We start from the raw sequence: 27,991 nt of genomic DNA on the forward strand, positions 1-27,991 counted from the left end.
GCAGAGATGGTTGTCCTTGTGGAACATTCTCCCATCTCCACAGAGGAACTCTGTGGCTCAGTCAGAGTAACCATCGGGTTCTTGGTCACCTCCCTGACCAAGGCCCTTCTCCCCCGATTGCTCAGTTTGGCCGGGCGGCCAGCTCTAGGAAGAGTCTTTGTGGTTCCAAACTTCTTCCAGCTAAGAATGATGGAGACCAGTGTTCTTGGGGACCTTCAATGCTGCAGACATTTTTTGATACCCTTCCCCAGATCGGTGCCTTGACACAATCCTGTCTCTGAGCTCTACGGACAATTCCTTAGACCTCATGGCTTGGTTTTTGCTCTGACATGCACTGTCAACTGTGGAACCTTATAAAGACAGGTGTGTGCCTTTCCAAATCATGTCCATTCAATTGAATTTACCACAGGTGGACTCAAGTTATAGAAACATCTCAAGGTTGATCAATGGAAACAGGATGCACCTGAGTTCCATTTCAAGTCTCATTGCAAAGGGTCTGAATACTTATGTAAATAAAATATTTATGTTTTTTATGTTTAATACATTTGCACAAAAAAAAGTTTCAAAAAAGTGTGTAGATTGATGAGGGAAAAAATGTATTTAATCATTTCAGAATAAGGCTGTAACGTAACAAAATATGGAATACTTTCCTAATGCACTGTACACTCATACTATATGCCCAGCACATATTGTGTAACCAGTAACTATTCGGACAGTCCTCACTCACACAATACATTTCACAACACAATGATTCTTTGGACATGATTGTCTTTAATAACTTATTTCGGTAAGGGTTTATTTCTGCCAAACTACAACACAATGATTCACATTTTAATGAGTATATACAGAAATATGCATGTCGCACGATGAATCACATAACGAGCATATAGGCCTACAGAAATGAATACATACAGTACACATTATGGTTCCCTAACAAAGTCATATTAAGTGGCTAATTTCCTTTCATTAAATCATACTGATATGCAGTTCTACTTACAAGTTGAACAATATTATCACATATGTTAGATATGCTAAAGTCAAGACAGTGACACACTATTGTACTATAGACTGTAGTACAATTTCTCAAACATGTTACATCCAAAAACGACCTCAAACGGGAATCAAAACAATCATCAGGGGCAAGCCTGGTTCGAAATCATTCAGTCTTTCATGTATCCAAGTGGAGGAGGTTATGAGTCTTCAATCACTTAGCAATTTTGTTGTTCAAAAGATAAGACATAGGTGGCCCCACTACACACTGTTATCAATCAGAGATCCTGAGATGCTGTAGGTTCCAGTCATATTGTTGATATTAGTAGGCCAAGATGTGGGTCGAAGGGTCTGTTAGATAGACCTGAAGTCAACACTGTACAGTCAGACTACAGTCAGTCTGCCGACTCTGCAGTGCAATACTTATCAAAAGACCAACACCGCTCCAGCAACCGCTGGTTTTCTCTGTCCCGATTGGCTGATCGGGATTCTGACTGAGAAAACACAGCTAAACACTGGAGAGTAATGTAAAGCTGATATTACTAACATGCCACGATGACTATAAAATGAAATGCTTTCAAACCCATTTCTGGTGGCAGCTCAGTTGGGAGAAGTTTGAAAACACATTCAGATGGTGTTTTGTGGTACACTGAATAACTTTTTTTTTTCTTTATAGAGGTTGAGAAACGTTTGGCATGATTGTGTTGCCTATAACAGAATACAGAGAGAAACGTTTGTCAAAATGCATTTTTGAGGAGCAGGTAGAAGGGCCACTATTTTAAAATATCTGATCAATAACCTCATGCTTTACTTCATGGGGAGGAATCTTTGTATAAACAAACGAGTTCACTGGACAACATAACAGCTCGCTTCACTGCCTACAATCTACGAATATAACAACATATTGGAATCAGTTCTGGAAGTGACGCCAAGTTGTATCAGTAGAACGAGAGGTAGGAAATACACAGACACATCGATGTGTACACACACGACTGCATGTTATGATCATGTGAAATCAGCTGTTGTTATTTATCATTAAGGCTGGGTTAGACTCTAAAGGCCATAGAGCACGGCTGAGTTACACATGCCTCAGTACTGACTGGACAATGACATCATACAGCTAGTACAAAAGCATCATAAACTGTGCATGACATCTGTAGCGCTTTATTCCCAGTTCATAGAAAAATGGAGCAACGCTGTCATGAAACATGCAGATTTAGGTTGGCTAATTGGCTAGCTGGGCAACATGCAGATTTAGGTTGGCTAATTGGCTAGCTGGGCAACATGCAGAGTGAGATCCTTTTGTTCGTAAGCTGAGAAAACGTCTTATAGGAGAGATGCCCCGGGGCATGGTTATGACGACGCTCTAGGTCAGCATTATGATGCCACTGTCGAGTAAAGTGGGGACAGTACATACACAGACACAGTGCTGGTCAATACCCATACAGGAGTATACACTACTATGTGTTCTAATCACAGGAGCGTATGAGTGGGTGGTCACCATTGGGAGCATGGGGCTGAGCTATACAGTAAGACTCGGGCTACAGGGGGGTGTCGGCCACGTACGGGTGCAGGGGGAGGGACGCTAGACGGCTGCATGCATATATATGGGAGAGGTACTGAACACAGTGTTCGGCCATCTGTGGAAAGAAAAGGAAATTGATCGTTAGCAGACATGTTTCAAACAGGGAATAGTAATTCATCCTTCGGGCATGTGTACTGATGACATCATTTGTTGCGAGATAACGCGTGCGTGTGTGTTGTTTACCATGTCATTAACTTGCGGCGGTCTCCTGCTGAATGATGTAGAGTCTGCCTGGGTCGTCCACCTTACTGCCACAGTGCACATCACTCCTACACACACACACACACACACACACACTTCAGTACTGTAGTGTGGGAGAAACAGCCCTGGTAGTAGTACTAATAGAGTAACAAAAGCTAGAAGTAGTAGTAGCAATTAGTCTCATTGTAATGCTCGTACAATATACAGCTGAGGTGCCGATATGCTTACCTGTTGTCATTGACGTCTACGGTGTTTCCTGTTCATGAATATAACAGGGAAGAGTGAACATTGGTGTGGATAAATGTAAAAAAAATTACACTAGCTCTTAGCTAGTGTAACATATAATGTACAGTAAAAAAAATACAACTGGTGATGTGGGTGATTGGTTGAACTGAATGGCTCTGGGACTCACCGTTATCCCTGTCTATGTTGAGCGGGTAGGACTCCAGCATGTCTGCGGGATTGACTGCTCTGTAGCCCAGCGCTGTGGACACTCTGCTCAACACAGACAATAGGACACAGTCACTCCAAAGTCTAACAACACACCGATACAAGTCAACTATTCCAAGCCAAATGAACTTAATAGGAGCGTGAGATGGGACTCACGTGTTGGTCGGGACAGAGCTGATCTGAGAGACAGATGCTGTGGTCTGTTCTGTGATGGAGCTCTGGAACAGGGCATTACTGTAGGTGTTGGCTGGCTCACTGACACGCATGTAGAATGGGTTGGTGGGAGAGCACACCGGCAGCTGCTTCGGTCGCACTGGTTTGGCTGCAGGATGACATTAATGCTGAGGTCAATCAATCAATAACTATTCCGATCATTACTCATTTATTATTCCGTTTATCAATGACTGCCTATGTAGCTCTCCATCCAATAAATAGCGCATAATCACAGTCAGTAGAACTATATTGGGAGTGGGTGCGCTACCGATCTGTGCAGCATGGGGGCGCCTCAGAGCGTTCTTGGTCCTCATGGCTTCTTTGATGCGGTCCACCTCTTGCTGGTAACGACGCCTGTCGATCATGGCGCCCTCCTTGGCGTCCCTCAGTGCCGTCTCCAGGGCCTTAACTCTCTCAGCAGTAGACCGAAGACGTTTTTCCAGCTTTGGAAGCTCACAACGCAGATCTGCATTGTCACGAACCAGCTACAGAGAAATACAAAGAGAGAGAGAGAGAGGAAGGGAGGAGAGAGAGAAGAAATACAAGAGTGACACAAGGGAAGAGAGATTTATAGCAGGGAATACTGATTGATCAGGGGTGGATAAGGTAAGAGAGGGCGGGGTGAGACTGGGTGACGCCATTTTGAGAGAGATGAGGGGAGATTGTATGAACAACAGGGAAGGAGAGGAGACTGCACACTGACCTTGACATAAAACGATGCGTTTTATGACTCATCAAAAGCGACATTTAGCCACACACGCCCGTTTTCTTTCAATGTTATTGTGTCCCCTGAATATCTTGTATCACGGACGTATTTTGAATGGAAATGTTTCTTCTCTCATAACCCATAGCATGAAATCATGTAAACATTCAAAGATAAATATACGGTGTAGCCTTCCCTCTTTTGGTTCATGCCAGACTAAAACCGCTCAGAACCTGTCAGATAACACGCGGTAACGTCTCTGTGAGTATGGCATCACACAAACACACACATACGGCTCGCTCTTTTTCTCTTTCAAACATCTCTCTCTGTTTCAAACATCTCTGATTTACAACAACAACAAAACTGCATGCCAAGAAAGAGTGTTAAGGAAGCATCGAGCCGTGTGTGTCCCTTTAGAAGCCTTATGCATAGTGCCAAAAGCAGAGGGACATTTTAGGTACAAAAAATATACAGAAGAAAAGGGGATGCCAAGCCTGCTGGGAGATGGAAGCAAAGGAGAAGTGAGGTCCTGTACCTGTCGGTGGCACTCCATCATCTGCAGGGTGTGCTCTTTAACACACAACAACAACAACAGAAACACAATACACATACACATCCATGCTCACACACACTAAAAGGCACAAGAACAAGCGGTGAAAAAGGAACAGAAGCGAGACAGAGACAAGAGGAGCCCAGGGCAGAGAGCTGAGTGTGCGAGGGGGAAAGGTGAGAAGGGAAAGGGGCGATGCTAGGCTGCGACGTAGGATCACGGCGAGTGTTCACACTTGGAGCAGGAGAGACGTTCCTGGTGCGACCGGTAAGGTTTCACTTCGTCAAAACAAGTCAAAACGACACAACTATCCTGTGAGGCTCTCACCTGTTTGTGAACCTTTGTAAGCTGGTCCAGGTTATTCTCAAGAAAGGAAATCTTCTGTTTCTGGGTGCAAGACCCCCCACTGTCATCAGGCTCCATTTCGGAACTCTGGAAGAAAGAAAATAATTGGAACAGAGAGAAATAAATAGACGAGAGATGGGGGTTTAGTGGCCTGCGTAGTGATTAATAGGGGGCATCTTCTGTCTTTCGCCATCTCTCGCTCACTTTTTTAACCCGCGACGTGAGGTCTTGAACGAACAGCTTTCGCAGGTTGTGGAGGGTCTGGAGCTCCCGGGCCTGAAAAACAGAGATGGAGAAGAGTAGTCAACGGAAGGAAAAAAAGAGGGAGAAAGTGGAGAAAAGAGAGGTAGAGAGCACAGAGAGAAGAACGAGGCAGATGGGGCGAGAAAAGAGACGTATAAGGGGCGATGGAGGGAGAGAAAGAGGAAGAGAGGAGGGTTCTGAGAGCGAGACAGAGAGAGGGCCACTCACGACGGTGTCCTCCAGCCCTTTGAGGTCCTGCTTGGTCTGCTCATGGCGTTCATGCAGGAATCTGACAGGAAGAGAAAACCCATCGTCATCAGCAACATCCAAATCAGAATACATTTCTTAACTTTGTGACTTCACGTTGTGTCAGTGTGTGTGTGTGTGTGGTTGTCTGTGTTCAGACTTACGACAGTTCCTCCAGCCGCTCGCTCTTGCTGCTGTCCACGCTCTTCAGACGGTCAAAGTCGGCAAGCACCTGAGCCAACTCAATCTGCAGCTTCTGATTATGACTGAGGGAGAGAGAGAGAGGATCATGTTTAATAAGAGAGAGCGAGAGAGAGAGAGAGAGAGAGACAAAAAATGTAATGCTTTTTAAAGTGAAGTGAATATTGAATTTTTTTATCTCATCAACGGCACTTAAACTGAGAGGGTTACAGTAGTCTTGATGACACTGACTCAGTGAGGTCATCGATGATCCTCTGCTTCTCGTTGATCTCATCCCGCAGACGGGCCATCTGCCTTTGTTGGAGGCCACGGTGAGACTCCCCCTGCTGCCGAGGAACCTTCTGAACCACCATAAGGAAAAAGAACATGGTCAGATTCATTCCATTTTGCTCATTAACAGGTGACATAATTAGCATGATTGGAATCGATGTTTACCTTGACGTTACCCTCCTCGGTCTCACCCTTCTCTCCATCCTTCTCCTCGAGCAGAGAGTTATCTGTAACACACAGAGAGAGAGATCTGTAAGATCTGGTTTCCCACCCGGGGCCTGTAGCCTGGCTGATGTGAGGGTGGATGGTGTGTGGAGGTGCGTTACCCGGGTCCTGCAGCTTGGCCAGCTCCTCGCTGAGGGAGTCGTGGCTCTCCTCCAGCATCCTCTTCTTCTGCTCAACACTCTGCATGTACTCCGTCAGAGAGCGGATCTTCGTTTCATGCTGCGAACAGCCCACACACAGTCCACTGAGCGCACAAACACATTCCCGTCTACACGGCTTCTAAAATGTCGACACATTTTGTCAACGACATGACGGACGAATGTGTTCATTGTGTGCGGTGGTAAAGTGCGTCTGTGTATAGATCAGAGGAGGCTGGTGGGAGGAGCTGTAGGAGGACGGGCTCATTGTAATGGCTGGGATGGAATAAATGGAACGGAGGCAAATGTGTGGGTTCCATATGTTTGACGTGTTTGATACCGTTCCATTGATTCCATTTCAGCCATTACAATGAGCCCGTCCTCCTACAGCTCCTCCCACCAGCCTCCTCTGGTATACATGGTATCAACATACCATATGTATTTATATACATATGCTGTGTATAGTATAGTCATTCTAGCTGGTTGTGATGTCTGCATTTGCGTACACCGAGGTGCCCAGGCTGACCTGTGAGATGAGGAGCTGGCAGGAGGAGAGCTCGCGGCCCGTCTCCTCCATCTTGCGATGACACTCCAGCTGCAGGTTCTCCAGCTGGCGACAGCGCTTCACCATGGACTTGACCTCCGACTTGATCTTGCTGATGTAGAGACGGGCCACCGTGAACTCCTCCTCGATCGCCCCGCTGATCTCCACCGGCTACAGCAGAGAGAGAGAGATTAGAGAAGGATGGGAGAGAGAGAGAAAGGCTCACAGGGAGGGAGAGAGATGGAGGGATGAGGGGAAGGGGGATGAAGCGCATACTGTATATAAAACCTCTCTCTCTCTGCCCATCTATCTAACTATTCTATCTCAGTGGTTCCAGAGGGGCAGTAGGAGATGGAAGTAACTCACCAGCTTGATCTCCCCGTTGCCCACGATGGTGCTGAACTCACTTAGGTCCCTCATCAGGCCGTTGAGGACGTCAGCGATGCGCTTCCTCTGCTGACCACTCACTTCCTGCATGTGGGATAGCTCCGCCTCCAGCTCCATCAGATTGGCCTGCACAGCAGACAGGAGAGTGGGACGAGATGATTGAACGAGGGCAGAAAAACAAAAATGATAGGCTACAGATTTACTTGTGCAAAAATCGAATCAAAATGATGCCGCCACATTGGCAAAGCGCTGGTAATCTCAAGCACAGCAATGAATCCATAAAGCCCACATAGACTTCATACAACACTTCATAGAAAAGCATTGTAGACTTTATGTCCGTTCTACGCCTTGTATTTATATGCCCTGCTGAACCCACCATCTTCTGGGCCAACTGGTCGGCCAGCAGCTGGTTCTGCAGGCCTTTCTCCTCCACCTCCAGGCTCTTCTGGTCATAGTTGATGGCCAGCTCCTCCAGGGCCTGCAGCACCTCCTTCACCTCTGTCTTGGCACAGTTGCTCTCCACCTGCAGGCGGCCCAGCTCCGCCTGCACCTTGTCCCCATCCCCACGGGATGACGCCAGCAGCTAGAAGACAGAGAGAGAGAGACGATCACGTGAACACAAGGTTCACAAACATGATCATATGTAGGAACACAGTACACATACTCGGACAACACACAATATTTGTAATATTCATATTTTACACAGTACAACCAGACACAAGACACACACAGATGGCCTAGATTTAGAATTGGCATTTGAGTCATCCCCTGTTGTTGCTATGACAACGGTTCACAATTGAAAGAGATCTGCTGCCTAACTGAAAGGGTAGGAAATGGCTTATAGCTACAGCCAAATGTATCAGATTATTAACTATATTTAGGGTAGATATATAGAGGATTCCAGGTTATTTGTTTGCTTGGTTATAATTTTACAACATCTTCTGTATAGGCCTACTGTACATCCCCATAAGATGTCACCTCTACCAATAAAGATAATTAAAGGGCTCTACTTGCATATAACCCAAGTTGTAGCATGGACAGTTCCATTGAGGGCTTCCACCATTTTAAAGTAGTCAACAGGGTGGGGATTCCTATGGGTTGGGAGAGATCAGCCAATGATCAGAGCATTGTCTTCATCTTGAAATTGGGTGCTATGGTCTGTAAATGGCTTTAAGCTTTATCACTGCCATCTGGGGGGTCACAATAAATGAATGACACACAAGAGCTGGTTCAGGATTCTAGCACTGCAGGTGGCAGTACATCACCAATATTAGCTGTACACATTTTTCAAACACAAAAGAAGAAAATGTCCTACTTTAAAATGGAGATAGCCTCAATGGGTTTTGACTAGATATTATACAGCTACGGTCAGAAGTGAGTTTTTCGTAGCAGGTTAGGAGAACTTATGCAGCAGGCTAGCAGAATTAGGTTAAGGTTAGGAAAAGGGTTAGAGTTAGGGTTAGCCTCGTCGAGAACCAGTCTTCCCTAATCAGAAAGCCTGGTGAAGCCTGGTGAGATCATTGGCTCAAAGGGGTGGAAAACCCAGTGTAAAACAGTGACGCTTCGCAACACTTCAAGCCAATCAAACGCCTTGCTTGGGCGGAGCTCCAAAGGTGCTCAGCAGATTAGTATCGTAGGAGCGACGGCGCGTGAGGACGGCCAGGAAATCGCAGATGAAAAACCTCATCATTTTTGTGGCGAACCCTACGACTCTAACAGCAAACAAATGTAACCTTTTGAGAGGTTAATCGTCATTACTGCAACCGGACAACACACTGGAGGTCGGAAAACAGTGACTAACATAACACTCAGCAACCCTTCTACGGGCATGTGTGGGGAGGGTAAATGTAACATCCAATAGAAATGCAACCGTTGGAAGCCGGCGGACCATTGTAGCCGTTTCGGCTAATTAACAATTCTCGAGACCTCAAGGAGGTGTGACGACAAGGCTTTCGAGGTATGGCTACACTTAGCGAAAATCCCCACATTTTTGCTGAACGTGCAACTTTTGACGTCACTTTGACATAAGCTGTATGCCATCTACCCATGACTGCCTAAATCAAATCAAATTTCAAATCAAATTTATTTTTATATAGCCCTTCGTACATCAGCTGATATTCTCAAAGTGCTGTACAGAAACCCAGCCTAAAACCCCAAACAGCAAGCAAAGCATGTGAAAGAAGCACGGCGCTGCCCGTGCTATAATGGCAGATATACAAAGGTGAGACCTCTTTCCTGGGGTCTGCCTCTACCACTACTCCCACTAGTGCCCATAACACAAAAAGCACTATATACTACGATAGTATTATACCAGCACTTATAGATTCAGGATCATCAAGATTTGTATCACAATAAAAAGCAAACATATTTGTTATTAAGACCTTTGCATGAACAAGAGATGCCTGGGACAGAGATTCATACAGAGAGGGGAACCGAGTGAGTGTCCTCACCTCATCCTGATCCAGCATCTGCTCCTTTAGTTTCTCAACCAACTGGCACTGCAGGTTGATCTCATCATCCTGTGGAGACACACACACTATGGTCACTTGGTCTGCTAGTGGAAATATGGACGCCTTCCTAATATTGAGTTGTACCCCCTTTCGCCCTCAGAACAGCCTCCATTTTTTTCCGAGCATGGACTCTACAAGGTGTCGAAAGCATTCCACAGGGATGCTGGCCCATGTTGATTCCAATGCAGAGTTGTGTCAAGTTGGCTGGATGTCCTTTGGGTGGTGGACCATTCTTGAATCAAACGGGAAACTGTTGAGCGTGAAAAACTCAGCAGCGTTGCAGTTCTTGACACAACCGGTGCGCCTGGCACCTACTACCGTACCCCGTTCAAAGGCACTTCAATCTCTTGTCTTGCCCATTCACCCTCTGAATGGCGCACATACACAATCCATGTCTCAATTGTCTCAAGCCTGAAAAATCCTTCTTTAAACTGTCTTCTCCCCTTCATCTACACTGATGGAAGTAGATTTAACAAGTGACATCAATAAGGGATCATGGCTTTCACCTGGATTCACCTGGTCAGTCAATGTCATGGAAAGAGCATGATGTTTTGTACACTCAGTGTATGTAATACCCTTCAATGTGTGTGTGTATGGTGTGGTGTACGGTGTGTTTCAACAGGCCCTGACCTTGTCGTCCAGCTGCTTGTAGAGCTTGCGGATCTCCTCCTCGTACTTCTGACGCTCCTCCTCGGAGATGCGCACCACGATGGAGGAAGTGTCGTTGTCCAGGATCATCACGGGGCTCCGCTCCTCCACCGACTCCAGACGCACCACGTCAGCAGTGGTCCTCTCCGTCTCAGGAACATTCTCCCCTGGAGGAGCAAGAGGAGTGGAGAGGAGGTGATGTGTCAGCGGTCTACGTCAGCTCTTAAGAGAATTGACTTCCTATTCATCGGTCTAGCTTTTTCCAGGAAATGAAATGTCCGTGTGCCTTGCTCCCAACCTCAAGCAGAGTTCAAGGCATATCAAGAATATGCATGGCAAGCATGTTCTTTTTAAAGTATGTTAAGAGTATAAATTCAATCAACATTTAGGAAAAGAAAACTGTCATTAACAATAAAGCAAAGTAATAAATTAGGAATCCTCAACCATGATAAATGCTCTCCAGTTCTGTGTTTTACAGTACATCTCACCGTTCCTCCAGCGGTTGAGCTCAGCCTCCAGCCTCTGAACCGTTTCCTTCATGGTTTTGTTCTTCTCCTTCTCCTTCTCGTACTTCCTCTTCCACTGATCAGCCGTCAGCTCCAGATTGACGGAGGCCGTGTTCCTGATGGTCTTAGCACTGGAGGGCAGGGGGAACGTTAATGACATTCATGACGTGCTGAAGCGGTGGCTTCGACGGCTTCTATTCATCGCACCAGTAATATCGGCATATTCAACAGCTTATACTCATCATACCAGTAATATCTGCATATTCAACAACTTCTATTCATCATACCAGTAATATCTGCATATTCAACAGCTTCTATTCATCGCACCAGTAATATCTGCATATTCAACAGCTTCTATTCATCGCACCAGTAATATCTGCATATTCAACAGCTTCTATTCATCGCACCAGTAATATCTGCATATTCAACAGCTTATACTCATCATGCCAGTAATATCAGCATATTCATATTGGAACAAGTGAATATGAATACGGGTTAAGGAAATATTGCATGCAAAATCATTTGACTACGGACATATTGGTACATTGGCCCTTTCTGTGCAGAATTGACAGCTGGCACTGCTCACATGGTACATTGTCAATGCAGGGAGAAGACAAGATGGGGGCAAAGTGTTTGTTACCGTTGTCCAAACATCAGGGTGGACTTGGTCTCAGCGTCGTTGAAGCTGGACGGAGAGCAGCAGATGAACATGGTGGTCCTACAGTTACCACCCAGAGAGTCCTGCAGGATACGGGTCATCTTGCTGTCACGGTACGGCACGTGGGTTTTCTACCAAACAAAACAGAGGAAGAAGGGATGAAGTGAGTAAGTGCACTCTTTCGAAGAAAAAAAAGGGTTCCAAATTGGGTTCTTCGGCTGTCCCCATAGGAGAACCCTTTTTTTGTTCCAGGTCTCCCAGATCACCCTCTGTGGAAAGGGTTCTACATGGAACCCAAAAGGGTTCTGTCTGGAACCAAAAGGGATCTACCTTGAACCAAACAGGGTTCTTCAAAGGGTTCTCCTATGGGGGACAGCCGAAGAACCCTTTTAGGTTCCAGATAGCACCTTTTTTCAGTTGATGGCAGAGTAAGGCCAGGAGAAGGTTGGCATTGATAGGTGTGTGTGTGGTGAGTTGGCATTGACCAGGCTTCAGATGGGTTATGGCATGGATGGCATGGAGATGATTGTACAGTGAGTTGGTATTGATGGATGTGTGTAGGGGCTGGATCGACATTAGGGTGACAGGTGTGTAAGGCTTCACTGTCCTGGACCCACCGTCCCTTCAGCCAGTGCAGAGATTACGTTGCCCAGGGCTGACAGAGACTTGTTGATGTTTTTGGCCTCATCAAGAACGGCACCCGCAGCGCCCGTTTTGCTGACCTGAGACAGGTGCAGAGAGAGAGACAGGTGCAGAGAGAGAGACAGGTGCAGAGAGAGAGACAGGTGCAGAGAGAGAGAGAGAGAGAGAGAGAACAAAAAAGCGAGAGAGAGAGACTAAATTACTGACTGTGACTCAATGACCTTTGGAAAGGTCAAAAACCCCAGTGTCACTGTGCTTATAATGTCAGCTCTGTCACAATGGCATATGCAGAGTAGACTGACCCATAGTGTCACTCCCTCAGCCCAGCTAGATAAACCAGTCAGACAAGGAAATGAAGTCTTACCTTCTCACTACCAGCCAAGTCCACCAGGTAGAGTTTCCCACACAACTTCTGCTCCGTCTCCACGTGCTCCTGCTTGATGTTGATCAGGAAGATGCTGTGACTGCGAGAGCTGTGCTCATTCATGTCTACGAGGAGACAGAACAACATGGAGACGAATGAGCATCTTCATGTCAATATGCACAACGTCTAATCTAGTGTTTACAGGGATGGTTTACATGTGGATTGTTTAATGAATGCTTTTTCCGGACGCATAAGGTGAATTTCACTGATATAATGCCCCTGTAGCTCAGTTGGTAGAGCATGGTGCTTGCAACGCCAGGGTTGTGGGTTTGATTCCCACGGGGGACCAGTATTTAAAAATGTTTTTAATAAAATGTATGCACTCTACTGTAAGTCGCTCTGGATAAGAGCGTCTGCTAAATGACTAAAATGTAAATGTAAAATAGAAGATTCAAATGATCGGTATGTACCCTACCGAACCTTTTTCAGGACAGAACTCATGCCTGAATCCTTCTCCTGATGTCACGCTTGTCGTTGGAAATTGAGGACCAAAACGCAGCAGGTATGTGTATGCTCATCTTGTTTATTAACTTCCAAAACACAAACGTACAAAAATAACAAAAAAAACACGAACGATTGACAAACTGACAGTCTGGTAAGGCACTAGGCTAAACACAGAACAATCACCCACAAAATACAAGACAAACACACCCAACTAATATAGGACTTCCAATCAAAGGAAACACCAAACAGCTGCCTTCAATTGGAAGTCCAACCCCAATTAACTCAACATAGAACCAGACACACTAGACTAAACATAGAAAGACCTAAACATAAACCAAAACCCGGAAATACTAAATCAAACACCCTTTTAACAAACACACCACCCCGAACCACATAAAACTAATACCCTCTGCCACGTCCTGACCAAACTACAATACTAATTAACCCTTATACTGGCCAGGACGTGACACCTGATGTGACCTACAGTCCCCAGAATAAGGGCTCATGTTACTTATGTGTTCCTATCTTATTGCACCAGACCTGGGCCGGGCCCGTTACTGTGTTATCACTATTTTACAGTGAGAGTATTACACCAGCCAGCAGACACCCAGTTGGACCATTGTAATTGTGAACGTCCTTCAAATAGAGATGCTGCTTGTAAGCAGCATACATGTGAGAGGAAGTCCTGTTATATAAGCCATATAACAAGCCACATGACCCAACTGTCATGAGACACTTGACTAACCGTGCAACTCTCCTGCTAGCTGAAAGACAGGGCACTGGATTCACTGCTGAAAAGGAGAGCGGTGGGAATGAAATGGAACGGACTAATGGAGAGAACATTCTGAAGACTTACTGGTCACGGCAACATGGCGGTTGTTCTTCCCCTCGTCAATGACATCCATGACCTCATCAGGGCTGGACACAAAGCGCTCGGTGCAGCCCTACATCACGGGGGGGGCGATGATAAAGGGTTAATAATGAATATGCATACTCTTTTTTTCTTGGTAAACGTTAGGCACCGTTAGAAACAGATGTAGGTGTAGTTAGTGACGAGTGGGCCTCGTCAGAACCCACCTTCACATATGGGATCTTGTTCTTGTCCTCATGAACAGCCAGGTTAGTCTTGGTCACTAAAAGATACACGAACAACCTTTAGGACAGACCATTTTTGGAAGAAGATTTGGCTTTGTAATGGCATTAGATGTGGTAAATAAAGAGAATAAAGAAAGAACTATGCACAAACCATCCAGCAGATCCCGAATTTTGTCCATATAGACTTCAAAATATGAAACCTAAGCATAGGAAAGGGAAAAGAGAAGATAACCTCAATCAAGTCATACATACTGTGGCTCCATGTAAGAGCACCAAGTCATTGCGGTTGTCATGACGTTGGCCTCTTTGAGTACAGGGAGGACAGTTGACCCCCTCCCCCTTGCACCATCCCCCAACCTACCTTCCCCCACCCAGTCCCTGTGTGAAGGGGTGGTAAAATTCCAGAGAAGAATCTCTGGCCACATGGCCCATAGAGAGACACAGGAAATTCTTCCAACTCACAGAATTGGGGAACCGAACGGCATTTATGTTCTGGAGAAGGTATGGAAGATTGGTGAAGAATCCAGCTATGAACTGGTCCGCTTGGTACAATTTTGTGATACTCAGAAGAGACAATATAGCCATATTTCCATAAAACTTTTTATATAATAGCCTCAGCAATGGGACTTGCATCCAAATGGTTGTATAGAATGTATTAATAAGGATAAAGCTATTTGTAATACATTGAGATGCTATGTACTGATGTTAATGTGATAGAATTGTATTTCCGTACCAAGCTTAACTCAGTCATCGGCACGCCCCCAGGGACACAGACAGGACCAGGCGTCATGTGACAAGCTGTTCTATGTTCACTATAAAACCCCACCCTGATTTACTTTCTAATAGACCAGGCCTCCACTCCATTGCGAGTTGGCCAATAGGTTTGACCATCCAAGTACTCTACTGAAAATGAACTATGCCACGTGGTTAACTTTTAGACTATTGATACCGACAGAATAAGAACAAGTCTTTGATATTAATTAATAGTCTGCAGCTAGAAATTATATCATTGTACGCGAAGACCGACGAAACATCTATTCTATGACGACATTAATGAATGTCGCTTTGAAAGATCCATTCTAACCGAGAGAGAGAGAGAGCGAGACAGAGAGAACGCGGACAAAACTCTCCAACAGAACGACACTCCAACAAGGATCCCGACGACACACTGAGCATAAATATATATTGATTGCAATTGTTCCCGAATGAGTGAGCGTTCATGTGCAAAGGATTAGCATATCAATTGTTAATATTAATGAACTCTGTGTACCTCCTCAGCTGAACTTTTATGACCCATTGTTGAACAAGACACCAGCCATGCCTGTTAGCCCACTAGGGCACATTACTCTACCAATTCTTTGTGACAATAATTACTGTTTGTATACTTTCTGTGAATTACTTAGTTTAGTAAATAAATGATTTTAAGACAATTGATGTATGGATGACTCTTAGTAAAGACTGGGTTCGTGCAGATACAACAATTTACGACGTTTGGAATTAGACTGGACGCGAGGTAAAATACACCATTTAAACCAGAAGATAATCGGCCTATACTATAATAGAATATAATATATAATGTTATAACATAGGAAAGTTATATTAGGAAAATTATAACTTTGTAATCTGAATATTTTCCTTGGTGCCCCGATCTCCTAGTTACTTATAGTTAAACGATTAATCAGTTTAATCGCGTGATAATAATTACAGGGAGTTAATTGATAAACATGTCTTCAGTTTAATGGTACCCCAAAGACACGACACGGTATACAAATGGATGATTACTCATACACTCTTAGAAAAAAAAAGGTACTATCTAGGACCTAAAAGGGTTCTTCGGCTGTCCCCATAGGAGAACCCTTTTGAAGAATCCTTTTTGGTTCCCGGTTAGAACCTTTTTGGTTCCAGGTAGAACCTTTTGGCGTTCCATGTAGAACCCACTATGGAAAGGGTTCTACATGGAATCCAAAAGGGTTCTACCTAGGGCTGTGGCGGTCATGACATTTTGTCAGCCAGTTATTGTACTGCAAAAGACTGCTGGTGTCATGGTAACTGGCCGTTAATAAACATAAACAGGTTTAGCATCTCCAGGTCTAAAGAAACATTAGGATATGAAGAGAATGTATTTCAGATGAACAGAATATGAGTTGGCCTACTGTATGTTATCCAGCTGTACGCCGTGCCATAGGCTGTAGGCTTGTTCCTTTAGCAGACAAGATATGCTTCTAAGTCCCGTGTCGTTATTTGACATTATATGATTTTATAGTAAGAAGAATATAATTGAGCTTAGCTGAATAAAATAGAAATGTTATTTTTCCCAGTCCGTAGCGAATGTGAATATGAAGTGGCTGTGTTGAGCGTAAAAATGATCATTTGAAACAGGTCCTATAAGTTTCAAATTATTTGGCAACTTTAGTTGTGAATGATGCAAACCTTAGAATGTTTTAGAAATCAAAACATATATGGGGGGCATGATGCGACTATAGGCCATTGATTTGAGAAAGCTTGCGCTCTGTTCCTTGCCTCAGGCTGCGCAAGCTGTTCTCTCATCAAGTGATACTATTTTCACCCATCTGTCTAGTCTCAATTTAATTTCGTCTTTACTAATATGTAAAATTTGTTTCGATTTTGAATGGCCCGTTATCAAATGGGCCGGGGAAAAAGACGTAATCTGTATGCACTCTAATAGCAAATGGAGCCCACATTCGTGCAGGTTCGTTTTTGACTCATGCCGGGTAAGCTACTCCGGTTATTTCACTTCAGCATGACAGGTTATATTCCTCCCAAACTCTGTATGCCATGGGCTCTCCAACCCTGTTCCTGCAGCTACCCTGTGCTTAATTTGGGAAACTAAGTGAAATCTGTCCTGGAAAATGGATAGTAAAATGTTTTCACAACTAAACATATTTCATTAAACTGTTGACAGCTCCTCTCTCTGCATGCTTGAGAAAGTAATGAAGGAGAGAGGGGAGGAGATGGAAACGCACGGTGATGAGATATTCTATAGCTAACGGTAGCCTAATGTGTAGCCTATTACTACGCTATTCAAAATACTCCCCCACTTAACATACTGCTTGACTAGTTGGACCCAAGCTTGCTATACAACATTAAAACCTATTCAGTCTGTCTACAAACAGGCTCTCAAAGTGCTCGATAGAAAGCCCAATAGCCATCATCACTGTTACATCCTCAGAAAGCATGAGCTCCTGAGTTGGGAAAATCTTGTGCAATACACCGACGCATGTCTTGTATTCAAGATCCTAAATGGCCTAGCTCCCCCTCCACTCAGTATTTTTGTAAAACAGAAAACCCAAACATATGGCAGCAGATCCACAAGGTCTGCCATGAGAGGTGACTGTATAGTTCCCTTAAGGAAAAGCACCTTTAGTAAATCTGCTTTCTCTGTGAGAGCTTCCCATGTCTGGAATACACTGCCATCAGACACACATAACTGCACCACATATCACACTTTCACAAAATGCATGAAGACATGGCTAAAGGTCAATCAGACTTGTGAACATAATCCCTAGCTGTGTATTGCCACTTTCCATGTTGTCTGTTGTCTGTAGCTTGTGAGGTGTGGAAACACTTTGTTGTTTTTATGGATTTTGTCTTGTTGCTTTTTGTTCTATGTTGCTCTGTCTGTATGCTACATCTTGCTTGTCCTATGTTGCTCTGTCTGTATGCTATGTCTTGCTTGTCCTATGTTACTCTGCGTGTGCTCACTGTTCAATGATTGTCTATATTGTAATTGTTTTTAATAACCTGCCCAGGGACTGCGGTTGAAAATTAGCCGGCTGGCTAAAACCGGCACTTTTACTGAAACGTTGATTAATGTGCACTGTCCCTGTAAAAATAAAATAAACTCAAACTAAACTCAAAATCAAATACAAATTCACTATAATTGTAGGAGTCTGTAAGCCGCACTGCACAATCAATGAACCAACAGCGTCGCCTAGGCCAATAGCCTACGTTCTCTCCTAGACTAGATAGAAAGTTTGGAGTAAGGCATCATGTAACCAGTCCATCTAGTATGCATAATAATACAGTCCACACTCAAAGGCGATTACCAGAATTTGTTACATTTTGGAGTATAGGCTAGACCAAATCAGTTTTGACTTAAATCTTAAATCAGTTTTTGTGTATGTTTTTCTGCCATTCATAATATCTGGTAGGCTATGTACTGTATAACAGCACAATCCTTTTTTTTCCAAGCTTGGGCTCGTATGCATAAGCTCTAATATTGTGTATGGGTGTTTTGAATGAATCAAAGTGCGGTCCATTTCGTTGTTAGTCTTTGAAACAACGTCCACAACGACCATGTTGCCGCACTTCTTTCTTCAAATTGATTAATCACAGTGGAGTGATTTTTAAAAGCACATACTGCTTTGATGATAATTGTTTAAGGAGATTTTCAAATGCATTTGCATTGATGTCAGAGTGGTTAGAGGAAACAACAGAACCCTGAGTACCAGGCCATTAGCGACCTGATGATTGTTAGCGAGTTTGGGTAGTACCAATGTCCAGAGTGCATGAAAGATTACCGTGACCATAGTCACATGGAATCTTACTGGTGTGGTAGTAATATGGTCACCACAACAGCTGTAGTTCTAACTGCAACCAAAAGGGTGCTCCTATGGGAACAGCCAAAGAAGCCTTTTGGAACCCTTTTTTCTAAAAGTGTAAGGGATTAAAAAAAAAACGAACCATCCTATATATGGATGAGGAGATGGAGATGAATCCAAACCTTGATGTGGAACTCCAGGTTCTCGTCCATGCCAAAGATATGGTTGAAGATGTCTTCCGCAATCCTGGGGATGATGCCCATCTGATTGGGGTCATGCAGCTTCCCCTATAAAGACATACTGTACAGTCAGTCTCAGGAGTTTGAGATGTTAATACCTGTTATATATTGTATGAATATTAAAATCCTCATATCATCACTAGCAGTATTTTTCCAATACCATGTATTAGATGGGGTGCAAATGCCCCCAAAGCAACATCCGGGGTATTACATTTAGATTGAAACCAAACGGGAGCCACATTTATGCTGATTTATAGAGTTATTTCATAATGGGAGATCATCAATTTTTCAGAAGTATTTCAAAATACTGTATTATGCATATCATTTCAAGTACCTCCATGGTGTGAGTCTTGCCGGAGGCGGTCTGTCCATATGCGAAAATAGTGCCATTGTATCCACCCAGAACATCTAGATAATTTGAGGAAATGACAGAAATGATAAAATGTCTTCAGGCCTTCAAGTTTGAAAATAAGAAAGACACCAATAACCTTTAACATGAACACAGTTATGGGAAACAAAGGCAGCAAGCAGGCTACTAACGTGTGACTTCGCCGACTGATTTAATCACTTGATGAGTCAGAACTTCATATTGACTTCTCTTTTGTCTCTCTAATACACCTCCACGGACTGTGTGTGGATGTTCATTCTGCCATTGTTGGCAGTATTTTTTCCTTACCCTTGACAATCTGTTTAGCACAGGTATTGTAGACCTGCTCCTGAGTGGTGTTGGTGGGGAAAACCCGGTCGAACACGTATGACCGTCCCTGGGAGACACAAAGACATTAGGTCAGTTTTGTAAACCAAATACTGTGGCTATTATTTACAATACACAGACCAAGATAAACCATGAAACACATACTGGAGTGGAAAATAATGAGGGACATTTTCTTGTCTCCAATTGTCTTTCCAACTAGCATTGCCATTTCATTTATATATCCCAAACAAACAAACCATGGAAATGCAATCAAGTTTGTTCTTAGTTCCTTGTTTATGGATAGTGATAGATGATTTATGTATGTCAATCACTGAATAAATTAATGGGACAGACGAAAAAATATGCTCAGAGACAATAAGGACAAAAACCAAAACTGTAGCAAAATAATCCTGTGACCTAGGATATAGAGTGTAGGTAATACTGTTTAATCCATCCAGTGCTTACACAGTCACTATGCATGATCACTGACGATGATGAGACAGCCTATAGGGAGGAGGTCAGAGACCTGGCAGTGTGGTGTCATGACAACAACCTCTCCCTCAAAGTCAGCAAGACAAAGGAGCAGATCGTGGACAACAGGAAACGGAGGGCCGAGCACGCCCCCTTCCACATCAACAGCCTGTAGTTGTCATGGTTGTCGTAGGGTAAAGACCAAGACGCAGCGGGAAAATGTACACTCATCTTCTTTTATTTGGTGAAGAAGGAAAACCCAAAACAAACACGTATACGAAAACACAACGACGAATAACAGGCCGGTAAGGCACAAAGCTATACACAGCACAATCTCCCACAAACTAACAGGTGAAAATAGGCGACCTAAGTATGACTCTCAATCAGCAACAACGATGTACAGCTGTTCCTGATTGAGAGCCACACCAGGCCAACACAGAAATACAACACTAGACCAGCCCCCTAGAAATACAATACAAGAACATACCCAACAACCCGGAACACCTAAATCAAACACCCCATCTTACATAAATACATATCTAATATACCCCGAACCACTTAAATCAAATACCCTTTCTACATAGATACACCACTAAACCCAGAAATACTCTACACAAAATAACCCTCTATATAAACACATAACCAAAAACATGTACAACAAATACCACCTGTGCTAACACCCCCCTCCCCAAACCTCCTACAGTGGAGGTGGCTTAGGCTCAGGCCTTAATCCCCTACCGGACCAAACCACCCCCACTGCATACCTCTGCCTGAGGCCAGTCACTGAAGACCCTGGACTGGGCTCTGGGAGCTCTGGACTGTAGGGCGACTCTAGGAGCTCTGGACTGTAGACCGACTCTAGGAGCTCTGGACTGTAGGCAGACTCACTCGGTTCCGGACTGTAGGCAGACTCACTCGGTTCCGGACTGTAGGCAGACTCACTCGGTTCCGGACTGTAGGCAGACTCACTCGGTTCCGGACTGTAGGCAGACTCACTCGGTTCCGGACTGTAGGCAGACTCACTCGGTTCCGGACTGAAGGCAGACTCACTCGGTTCCGGACTGTAGGCAGACTCACTCGGTTCCGGACTGTAGGCCGTCTCACTCGGTGCCGGACTGTAGGCCGTCGCACTCGGTGCCGGACTGTAGGCCGTCGCACTCGGTGCCGGACTGTAGGCCGTCTCACTCGGTTCCGGACAGTAGGCCGTCTCACTCGGTTCCGGACAGTAGGCCGTTTCACTCTGTTCCGGACTAGACACTGTTACCGGATACTCTGGACGAGGTACTGTTGCCGGACACTCTGGACGAGGTACTGTTGCCGGACACTCTGGACGAGGTACTGTTGCTGGACACTCTGGACGAGGTACTGTTGCCGGACACTCTGGACGAGGTACTGTTGCCGGACACTCTGGACGAGGTACTGTTGCCGGACACTCTGGACTGGGACTGGGCTGACGCACTGGAAGCCTAATGCGTGGGGCTGGTAGTGGAGGTACCAGACTGGGGACACGCACCTCAGGGCTAGTGCGGGGAGCAGGAACAGGACGAGTTGGACTGGGCTGACGCACTGGAAGCCTGGTGCGTGGTGCTGGTTCAGGAGACACCAGACTACACACCTCAGGGTCAGCACGAGAAGCAGGAACTGGATACACCGGGACAGGGGTAAGCACTGGAGGTCTGGAGCGCACCTCTTGCACAACCCGTCCTGGCTGAATGGAAATAGCAGCCCTGCACAAGCGGAGTGCTGGTACAGGGCGAACTGGGCTGTGCAGAGGCCTGATGGTTGCCGTGCGTCGAGCAGGCGTAGGGTAGCCTGGGACTAGGAGGCGCACTGGTGGCCAGATGCGTTGTGCAGGCATCCTCCTTCCAGGCTGGATGCCTACTCTAGCACGGCACTTGCGAGGGGCTGGGATTGCTCGCACCGGACTGTGCGTGCGCATAGGCGAGATCGTGCGCACTTCCGCATACTCCGGCGCTCTCCCCTCCAGTTGCTTCCCATAATAAGCACGGGGAGTTGGCTTGCGGCTCAATCCTGGCCTCGCCAAACTACCCGTGTGCCCACCCCAAAAAAATTATTGGAGGTGCCTCTCGTGCTTCCCCTTCGGCGCGTACAAGGCTTCATACCAGCGCCGCTCCGCCCTGGCTGCCTCTATCTCCTCAGGTGGGCGACAATATTCCCCAGCCTGGTGCCATGGTCCAGCCTTGTCCAGAATTTCCTCCCATGTCCATGATTCTACTGGGCACTGTTGCTGCTCCCTTCTCCGCTGCTTGGTTCGTGTTTAACCCTCTATATAAACACATAACTAAAAACATGTACAATAAATACCCTCTGCCACGTCCTGACCAAACTACAATAACAAATAGGCCCTTTACTGGTCAGGACGTGACAGTAGTGGAGGAGGGCAAGAGCTTCAAGTTCCTCGATGTCCACATCACTAAGGATCTATCATGTGCCAAACGCACCAATACAGTCGTGAAGAGGGCACGACAACGCCTCTGCCCCCTCAGAAGGCTGAAAAAATTTGGCATGGGCCCTCAGATCCTCAAAAAGTTATACAGCTGCACCATTGAGAACATCTTCACTGGCTGCATCACTGCTTGATATGGCAACTGCTTGGCAACCAGTATATCACTGGGGCCGAGCTCCCTGCCATTCAGGACCTCTATACCAGGCGGTGTCAGAGGAAGGCCCTAAAAGTTGTCAAAGACTCCAGCCAACTAAGACTGTTCTCTCTGCTACCACACGGCAAGCGGTAGCAGAACCAACAGGACCCTGAACATCTTCCACCACCAAGCCATAGGATTGCTAAATAGTTAGCTATATAGTTAACCAAATAGCTACCCAGACAATCTGCACTGACCCTTTTTGCACAAACTACATATTTAACCAAACAGCTACCCAGACTATATGCATTGACCCTTTTTGACAAACTACATATTAACTCATCACATACACTGCTGCTACTCTTTACTATCTGACACTTTATTCCTAGTTATATGTACAGTGCCTTCAGAAAGTATTCAGACCCCTTTATTTTTTCAGACATTTTGTTACGTTACAGCCTTATTCTAAACTGGATTAAAAAATAAAAAAAATCCCCAGAAATCTACACACGATACTCCACAATGACAACGCAAAAACAGTTTATCAAATTTATCAAAAATAAAATACAGAAATACCTTATTTACATAAGTATTCAGACTATTTGCTATGATATTCGAAATTGAACTCAGGTGCATCCTGTTACCATTGATCCATTGAGTCAATTGGACAATTGGACATGATTTGGAAAGGCACACACCTGTCTATATAAGGTCCCACAGTTAACAGTGCATGTCAAAGCAAAAACCAAGCCATGAGGTCGAAGAAATTGTCCATAGAGCTCCGAGACAGAATTGTGTCGAGGAACAGATCTGGGGAAGAGTAGCAAAAAATGTCTGCAGCATTGAAGGTCCCCAAGAACCCAGTGGACTCCATCATTCCTAAATGGAACAAGTTTGGAACCACCAAGAGCTGGCCGCAATCGAGGGAGAAGGGCCTTACTCAGGGAGGTGACCAAGAACCCGATGGTCACTCTGACAGAGCTCCAGAATTCCTCTGTGGAGATGGGAGAACCTTCCAGAAGGACAACCATCTCTGCAGCACTCCACCAATCAGGCCTTTATGGTAGAGTGACCAGACGGAAGCCACTCCTCAGTAAAAGGCACATGACAGCCCTCTTGGAGTTTGCCCAAAGGCACCTAAATGACTCCCAGACCATGACAAACAAGATTCTCTGGTCTGATAAAACCAAGTGTCACATATGGAGGAAACCTGGCACCATCCCTACGGTGAAACATGGTGGTGGCAGCATCATGCGGCAGGGATCGAGGGAAAGATGAACAGAGCAAAGTACAGAGAGATCCTTGATGAAAACCTGTTCCAGAGCGTTCAGGACCTCAGACTGGGGCGAAGGTTCACCATCAAACCGGACAACGACCCTAAGCACACAGCCAAGACAACGCAAGAGTTGCTTCGGGACAAGTCTCTGAATGTCCTTGAGTGGCCCAGCCAGAGCACGGACTTGAACCCGATCAAACATCTCTGGAGAGACCTGAAAATAGCTGTGCAGCGACGCTCCCCATCCAACCTGACAGAGCTTGAGAGGATCTGGAGAGAAGAATGGGAGAAACTCCCCAAATACAGGTGTCCCAAGCTTGTAGCATCATACCCATGAAGACGAGGCTGTAATCGCTGCCAAAGATGCTTCAACAAAGTACTGAGTAAAGGGTCTGAAAACATATGTAAATGTAATATTTCTTTTTTTTTTTTTAATGTGCAAACATTTCTAAAAAACATTTTTTGCTTTGTCATTATGAGGAATTGTGTGTAGATCTATGAGAGAAAAAAAACTATGTAATCCATTTTAGAATAAGCATGTAATGTATCAAAATGTGGAAAAGGTCAAGGGATCTGAATACTTTCCGAATGCACTCTACATACCGTGCCTTCAGAAAGTATTTGTACCCCTTGACTTATTCCACATTTTGTTGTGTTACAACTTGAATTAGAAATGGATTAAATAGATTTTTTCTCTCATCAATCCACACACAATATCCTATAATTACAACGTTAAAACGTGTTTTTAGAAATGTTTGCATATTTATTGAAAAGTAAATACAGACATATCTCTGAGTCAATACTTTGTTAGATGCACCTTTGGCAGTCTTTCTGGGTAAGTCTCTAGGAGCTTTCCACACCTGGATTGTACAATATTTGCCCATTACTATTTTTTTTTTATTATTCAAGCTCTGTCAAATTGGTTGTTGATCATTGCTAGACAACCATGTTCAAGTCTTGCCTAGATTTTCAAATAGTTTTAAGTCAAAACTGTAACCCGGACACTCAGAAAGATTCACTGTCTTCTTGGTAAACAACTCCAGTGTAGATTTGGTCTTGTGTTTTAGGTTATTATCCTGCTGAAAGGTGAATTAATCTCCCAGTGTCTGGTGGAAAGCAGACTGAACCAGGTTTTCCTCTAGGATTTTGCCTGAGCTTAGATGCATCCTGTTTCTTTTTTATCCTGAAAAATGTCCCAGTCCTTAACAATTACAAGCATACCTATAACATAATGCAGCCACCACTATGCTTGAAAATATGGAGTGTTGTACTTAGTAATGTGTTGTATTGGATTTGCCCCAAACATAACACTTTGTAATCAGGACAAAAAGTGAATTGCTTGCTCCATTTTTTTTTGCAGTATTACTTTAGTGCCTTGTTGCAAACAGGATGCATGTTTTGGAATATTTGTATTCTGTACAAGCTTCCTTCTTTTCACTCTGTCATTTAGGTTAGTATTGTGGAGTAACTACAATGTTGTTGACCCATCCTCAGTTTTCTCCTATGACAGCCATTAAACTCTGCAACTGTTTGGCCTCATAGTGAAATCCCTGAGCGGTTTCCTTCCTTTCCTGTGACTGAGTTAGGAAGGACGCATGTATCTTTGTAGAGGCTGGGTGTATTGAGACACCATCTAAAGTGTAATTAATAACTTCACCATGTTCAAAGGGATTTTCAATGTCTGTTTTTTTTATTGTTACCCATCTACCAACATGTGCCCTTCTTTGCGAGGTATTGGAAAACCTCCCTGGTCTTTGTGGTTGAATCTGTGTTTGAAATTCTCTGCTCGACTGAGGGACCTTCCAGATAATTGTATATGTGGGGTACAGAGATGAGGTAGTCATTCAAAAATCAGGTTAAACACTCTTATTGCACACAGAGTGAGACAATTCAACTTAATATGAGACTTGCTAAGCTAATCTTCACTCCTGAATTTATTTAGGCTTGCCATAACAAAGGGGTTAATTTTTTATTAATTTGTAAAAATAAAAATAAATTAAAACCTAATTCCACTTTGACATTATAGGTTATTGTGTGTAGGTCATTGACCAAAAAAATCGACATTTAATCCATTTTAAATTCAGGCTGTAACACACCAAAATGTGGAAAAAGTCAAGGCGTGTGGATACTTTCTGAAGGCACTGTATCTACTTCATTAACCTCGTACCCCTGCACATCGACTCGGTACAGGCACCCCTTGTATGTAGCCACGTTATCGTTGCTCATTGTGTATCTATTACTACGTTTTACTTTTCTGAAGCAGATGACACGTGGCCAAGAGCTTGACATGGCTGGTCTTGAAATGGGGAAATCATTCAGAATGCATTGTAATAGTTAAAGGATGATCGTTCACATGTCCATTGCTCAATAGGCCAACATTGAATATCACTCCCTTTAGAAAAACATAACAAAGGTAGCCTGAAGCTGACCCATTCACATCACTAGCAATGCAGATGCATCATCGCGAACAAAAATCATTGTCCAGAGTGTCAGTCTGGCACAGAGGTAGAGTGAGTCAGTTCTAAACAGGAGAATGATTATTGATCCTCTCCTCCATATGCAGTTAGAGAACAGATTCTTGGCCCGCTGTAAAGAATTATGACTGAAGAGAAGGTCAGCCAAAGGTGTGTCCCTTAACGTCCTCAGTTAAACTCTAAATAAATCCACTCTCTCATTCCACTCTGTCCTGGCCCTGATGAACCCGACGGACTAGTAGGCCTGTCTGAGGAGGGGATGATTAAACTATGTGATACTGTGGCGTACAATATGTATGTGGCATTTATTACATAGGCCTAATACAATCCCTGCCTATACATTTAAAGTACCATTTCCATGACATATACGAACCAAATCATTACAATGAGAATAGCAACAGCACATTGTTGCTAAAATAACATTCGAGGAATATCAGCTATTGGCAGGCTATGTAGACTATCCATATAGGCGGAGGCCTGTAATAAATAATAAATAAATATCTTGAGCCCATTTCCATTGAAAGGGGTTCATTTCTGTTATCAATAACCTAAGCAAGTACAAGGTTAATGTACATTGGTAGGTTATAGGATATGAGGCCTGATATGTAGCCGCAGTAAATAAAACGTGTAGGCCTATACACTGGAGGGGAAATCAGAGCCTACTGCACTGAATGCTCAACTGATGCCTACGCACTTTACAGAAATTATTACAGTCAAGTAGCCTCATTTTTAATCACAAATTATTGCTATTGGCAGTCCAATCGAAAAGACAAAAAGTTAATAATTTATTAATGAGCACATCAGAAACAAAGTACCTTACCCCAACGCTGACACTGTCATCTCCCAGAAATGTAGGAATAAATTGATCCCCACGCAGAATCTCCGATTGATTCAGAGGGCGAAAGCGACACAACACCTTAATATTACATTCGGAGGTTGCATCCGCCATTGCGCAAATTCAATTGACGGGGTTGGAATAAACTAGTCGGGAATCACAATTTGCAGGCCCAGTCGACTGTAAAATAAGTAATGACAGATCTGCTTGGATACTAAAAGATACGTCCTTAATTCTTATGTCTCCAAGGCTGAAAAATATTGCAGCCCAGAGGTAAAGCTTGACAGTTAACTACGGATGAATGACAATTTAGAGACCAAAAATGATGCTTCGAGCATGTCGCAGCAAAAATTGCCTATGCATAGAAACTCTAGTTAAAATCGCAGTGGGTTACATCATTGAAAGAATATATTATAACGTCGAATTCATCCTCTGGCCAAATCTTTAAAGATGGACGTAGTCTCGGATGTTTTTCTTAGATGTTGTCGTTGTTTAGATGATGGCACCACTCGGTCGGGCCGGTTGAAGGTGAGGCAGACTGAGGTAAGCCAGTGGATCGCCTGTTTTGCGCTGGGTTCACTGTGTAGAGCGTAGGGAGTGGTCTGTCGCTTCCCTGATGG

At 44.3% G+C, this 27,991-nt stretch overlaps 1 protein-coding gene across 2 annotated transcripts; it reads right to left on the reverse strand.

The window, feature by feature from the left end:
• Window positions 1–751: 751 nt before the first annotated feature.
• On the reverse strand, window positions 752–27,979 carry LOC106571955 (kinesin heavy chain-like). 2 transcript variants are annotated; one of them, XM_014145563.2, is made up of 29 exons: window positions 27,357–27,979; window positions 19,695–19,782; window positions 19,353–19,426; window positions 18,962–19,066; window positions 14,369–14,417; window positions 14,200–14,255; window positions 13,979–14,066; window positions 12,619–12,743; window positions 12,230–12,334; window positions 11,595–11,743; window positions 10,937–11,085; window positions 10,431–10,615; window positions 9,741–9,809; window positions 7,667–7,873; window positions 7,270–7,416; window positions 6,886–7,074; window positions 6,324–6,441; window positions 6,163–6,224; window positions 5,938–6,068; window positions 5,691–5,792; window positions 5,509–5,569; window positions 5,242–5,313; window positions 5,020–5,124; window positions 3,708–3,924; window positions 3,383–3,548; window positions 3,189–3,271; window positions 3,005–3,032; window positions 2,759–2,844; window positions 752–2,630 (listed from the first exon to the last, which is right to left on the reverse strand). In XM_014145563.2, exons 1-28 carry the CDS (start codon window positions 27,483–27,485, stop codon window positions 2,766–2,768), a joined length of 3,138 nt encoding a protein of 1,045 aa, XP_014001038.1. In that variant the 5' UTR covers window positions 27,486–27,979; the 3' UTR covers window positions 752–2,630; window positions 2,759–2,765. The 2 variants fall into 2 exon arrangements, with proteins under 2 accessions (XP_014001038.1, XP_014001039.1); XM_014145564.2 differs by having other exon boundaries at window positions 5,959–6,068; window positions 27,357–27,978.
• Window positions 27,980–27,991: the final 12 nt, after the last annotated feature.

Source organism: Salmo salar, chromosome ssa15, assembly GCF_905237065.1.
Source record: "Salmo salar chromosome ssa15, Ssal_v3.1, whole genome shotgun sequence".
NCBI classification, from domain to species: Eukaryota; Metazoa; Chordata; class Actinopteri; order Salmoniformes; family Salmonidae; genus Salmo; species Salmo salar.

Coding starts and splice junctions, on each gene's coding strand:
- LOC106571955 (XM_014145563.2), bottom strand. CDS start 27,485: ATGGCGGATGCAACCTCCGAATGTAATATTAAGGTGTTGTGTCGCTTT. Junction 14,418..18,961: donor ACCTGGAGTTCCACATCAAG/GTTTGGATTCAT, acceptor TCCTATGCTTAG/GTTTCATATTTTGAAGTCTA. Junction 7,075..7,269: donor GCAACGGGGAGATCAAGCTG/GTGAGTTACTTC, acceptor TCTCTGCTGTAG/CCGGTGGAGATCAGCGGGGC.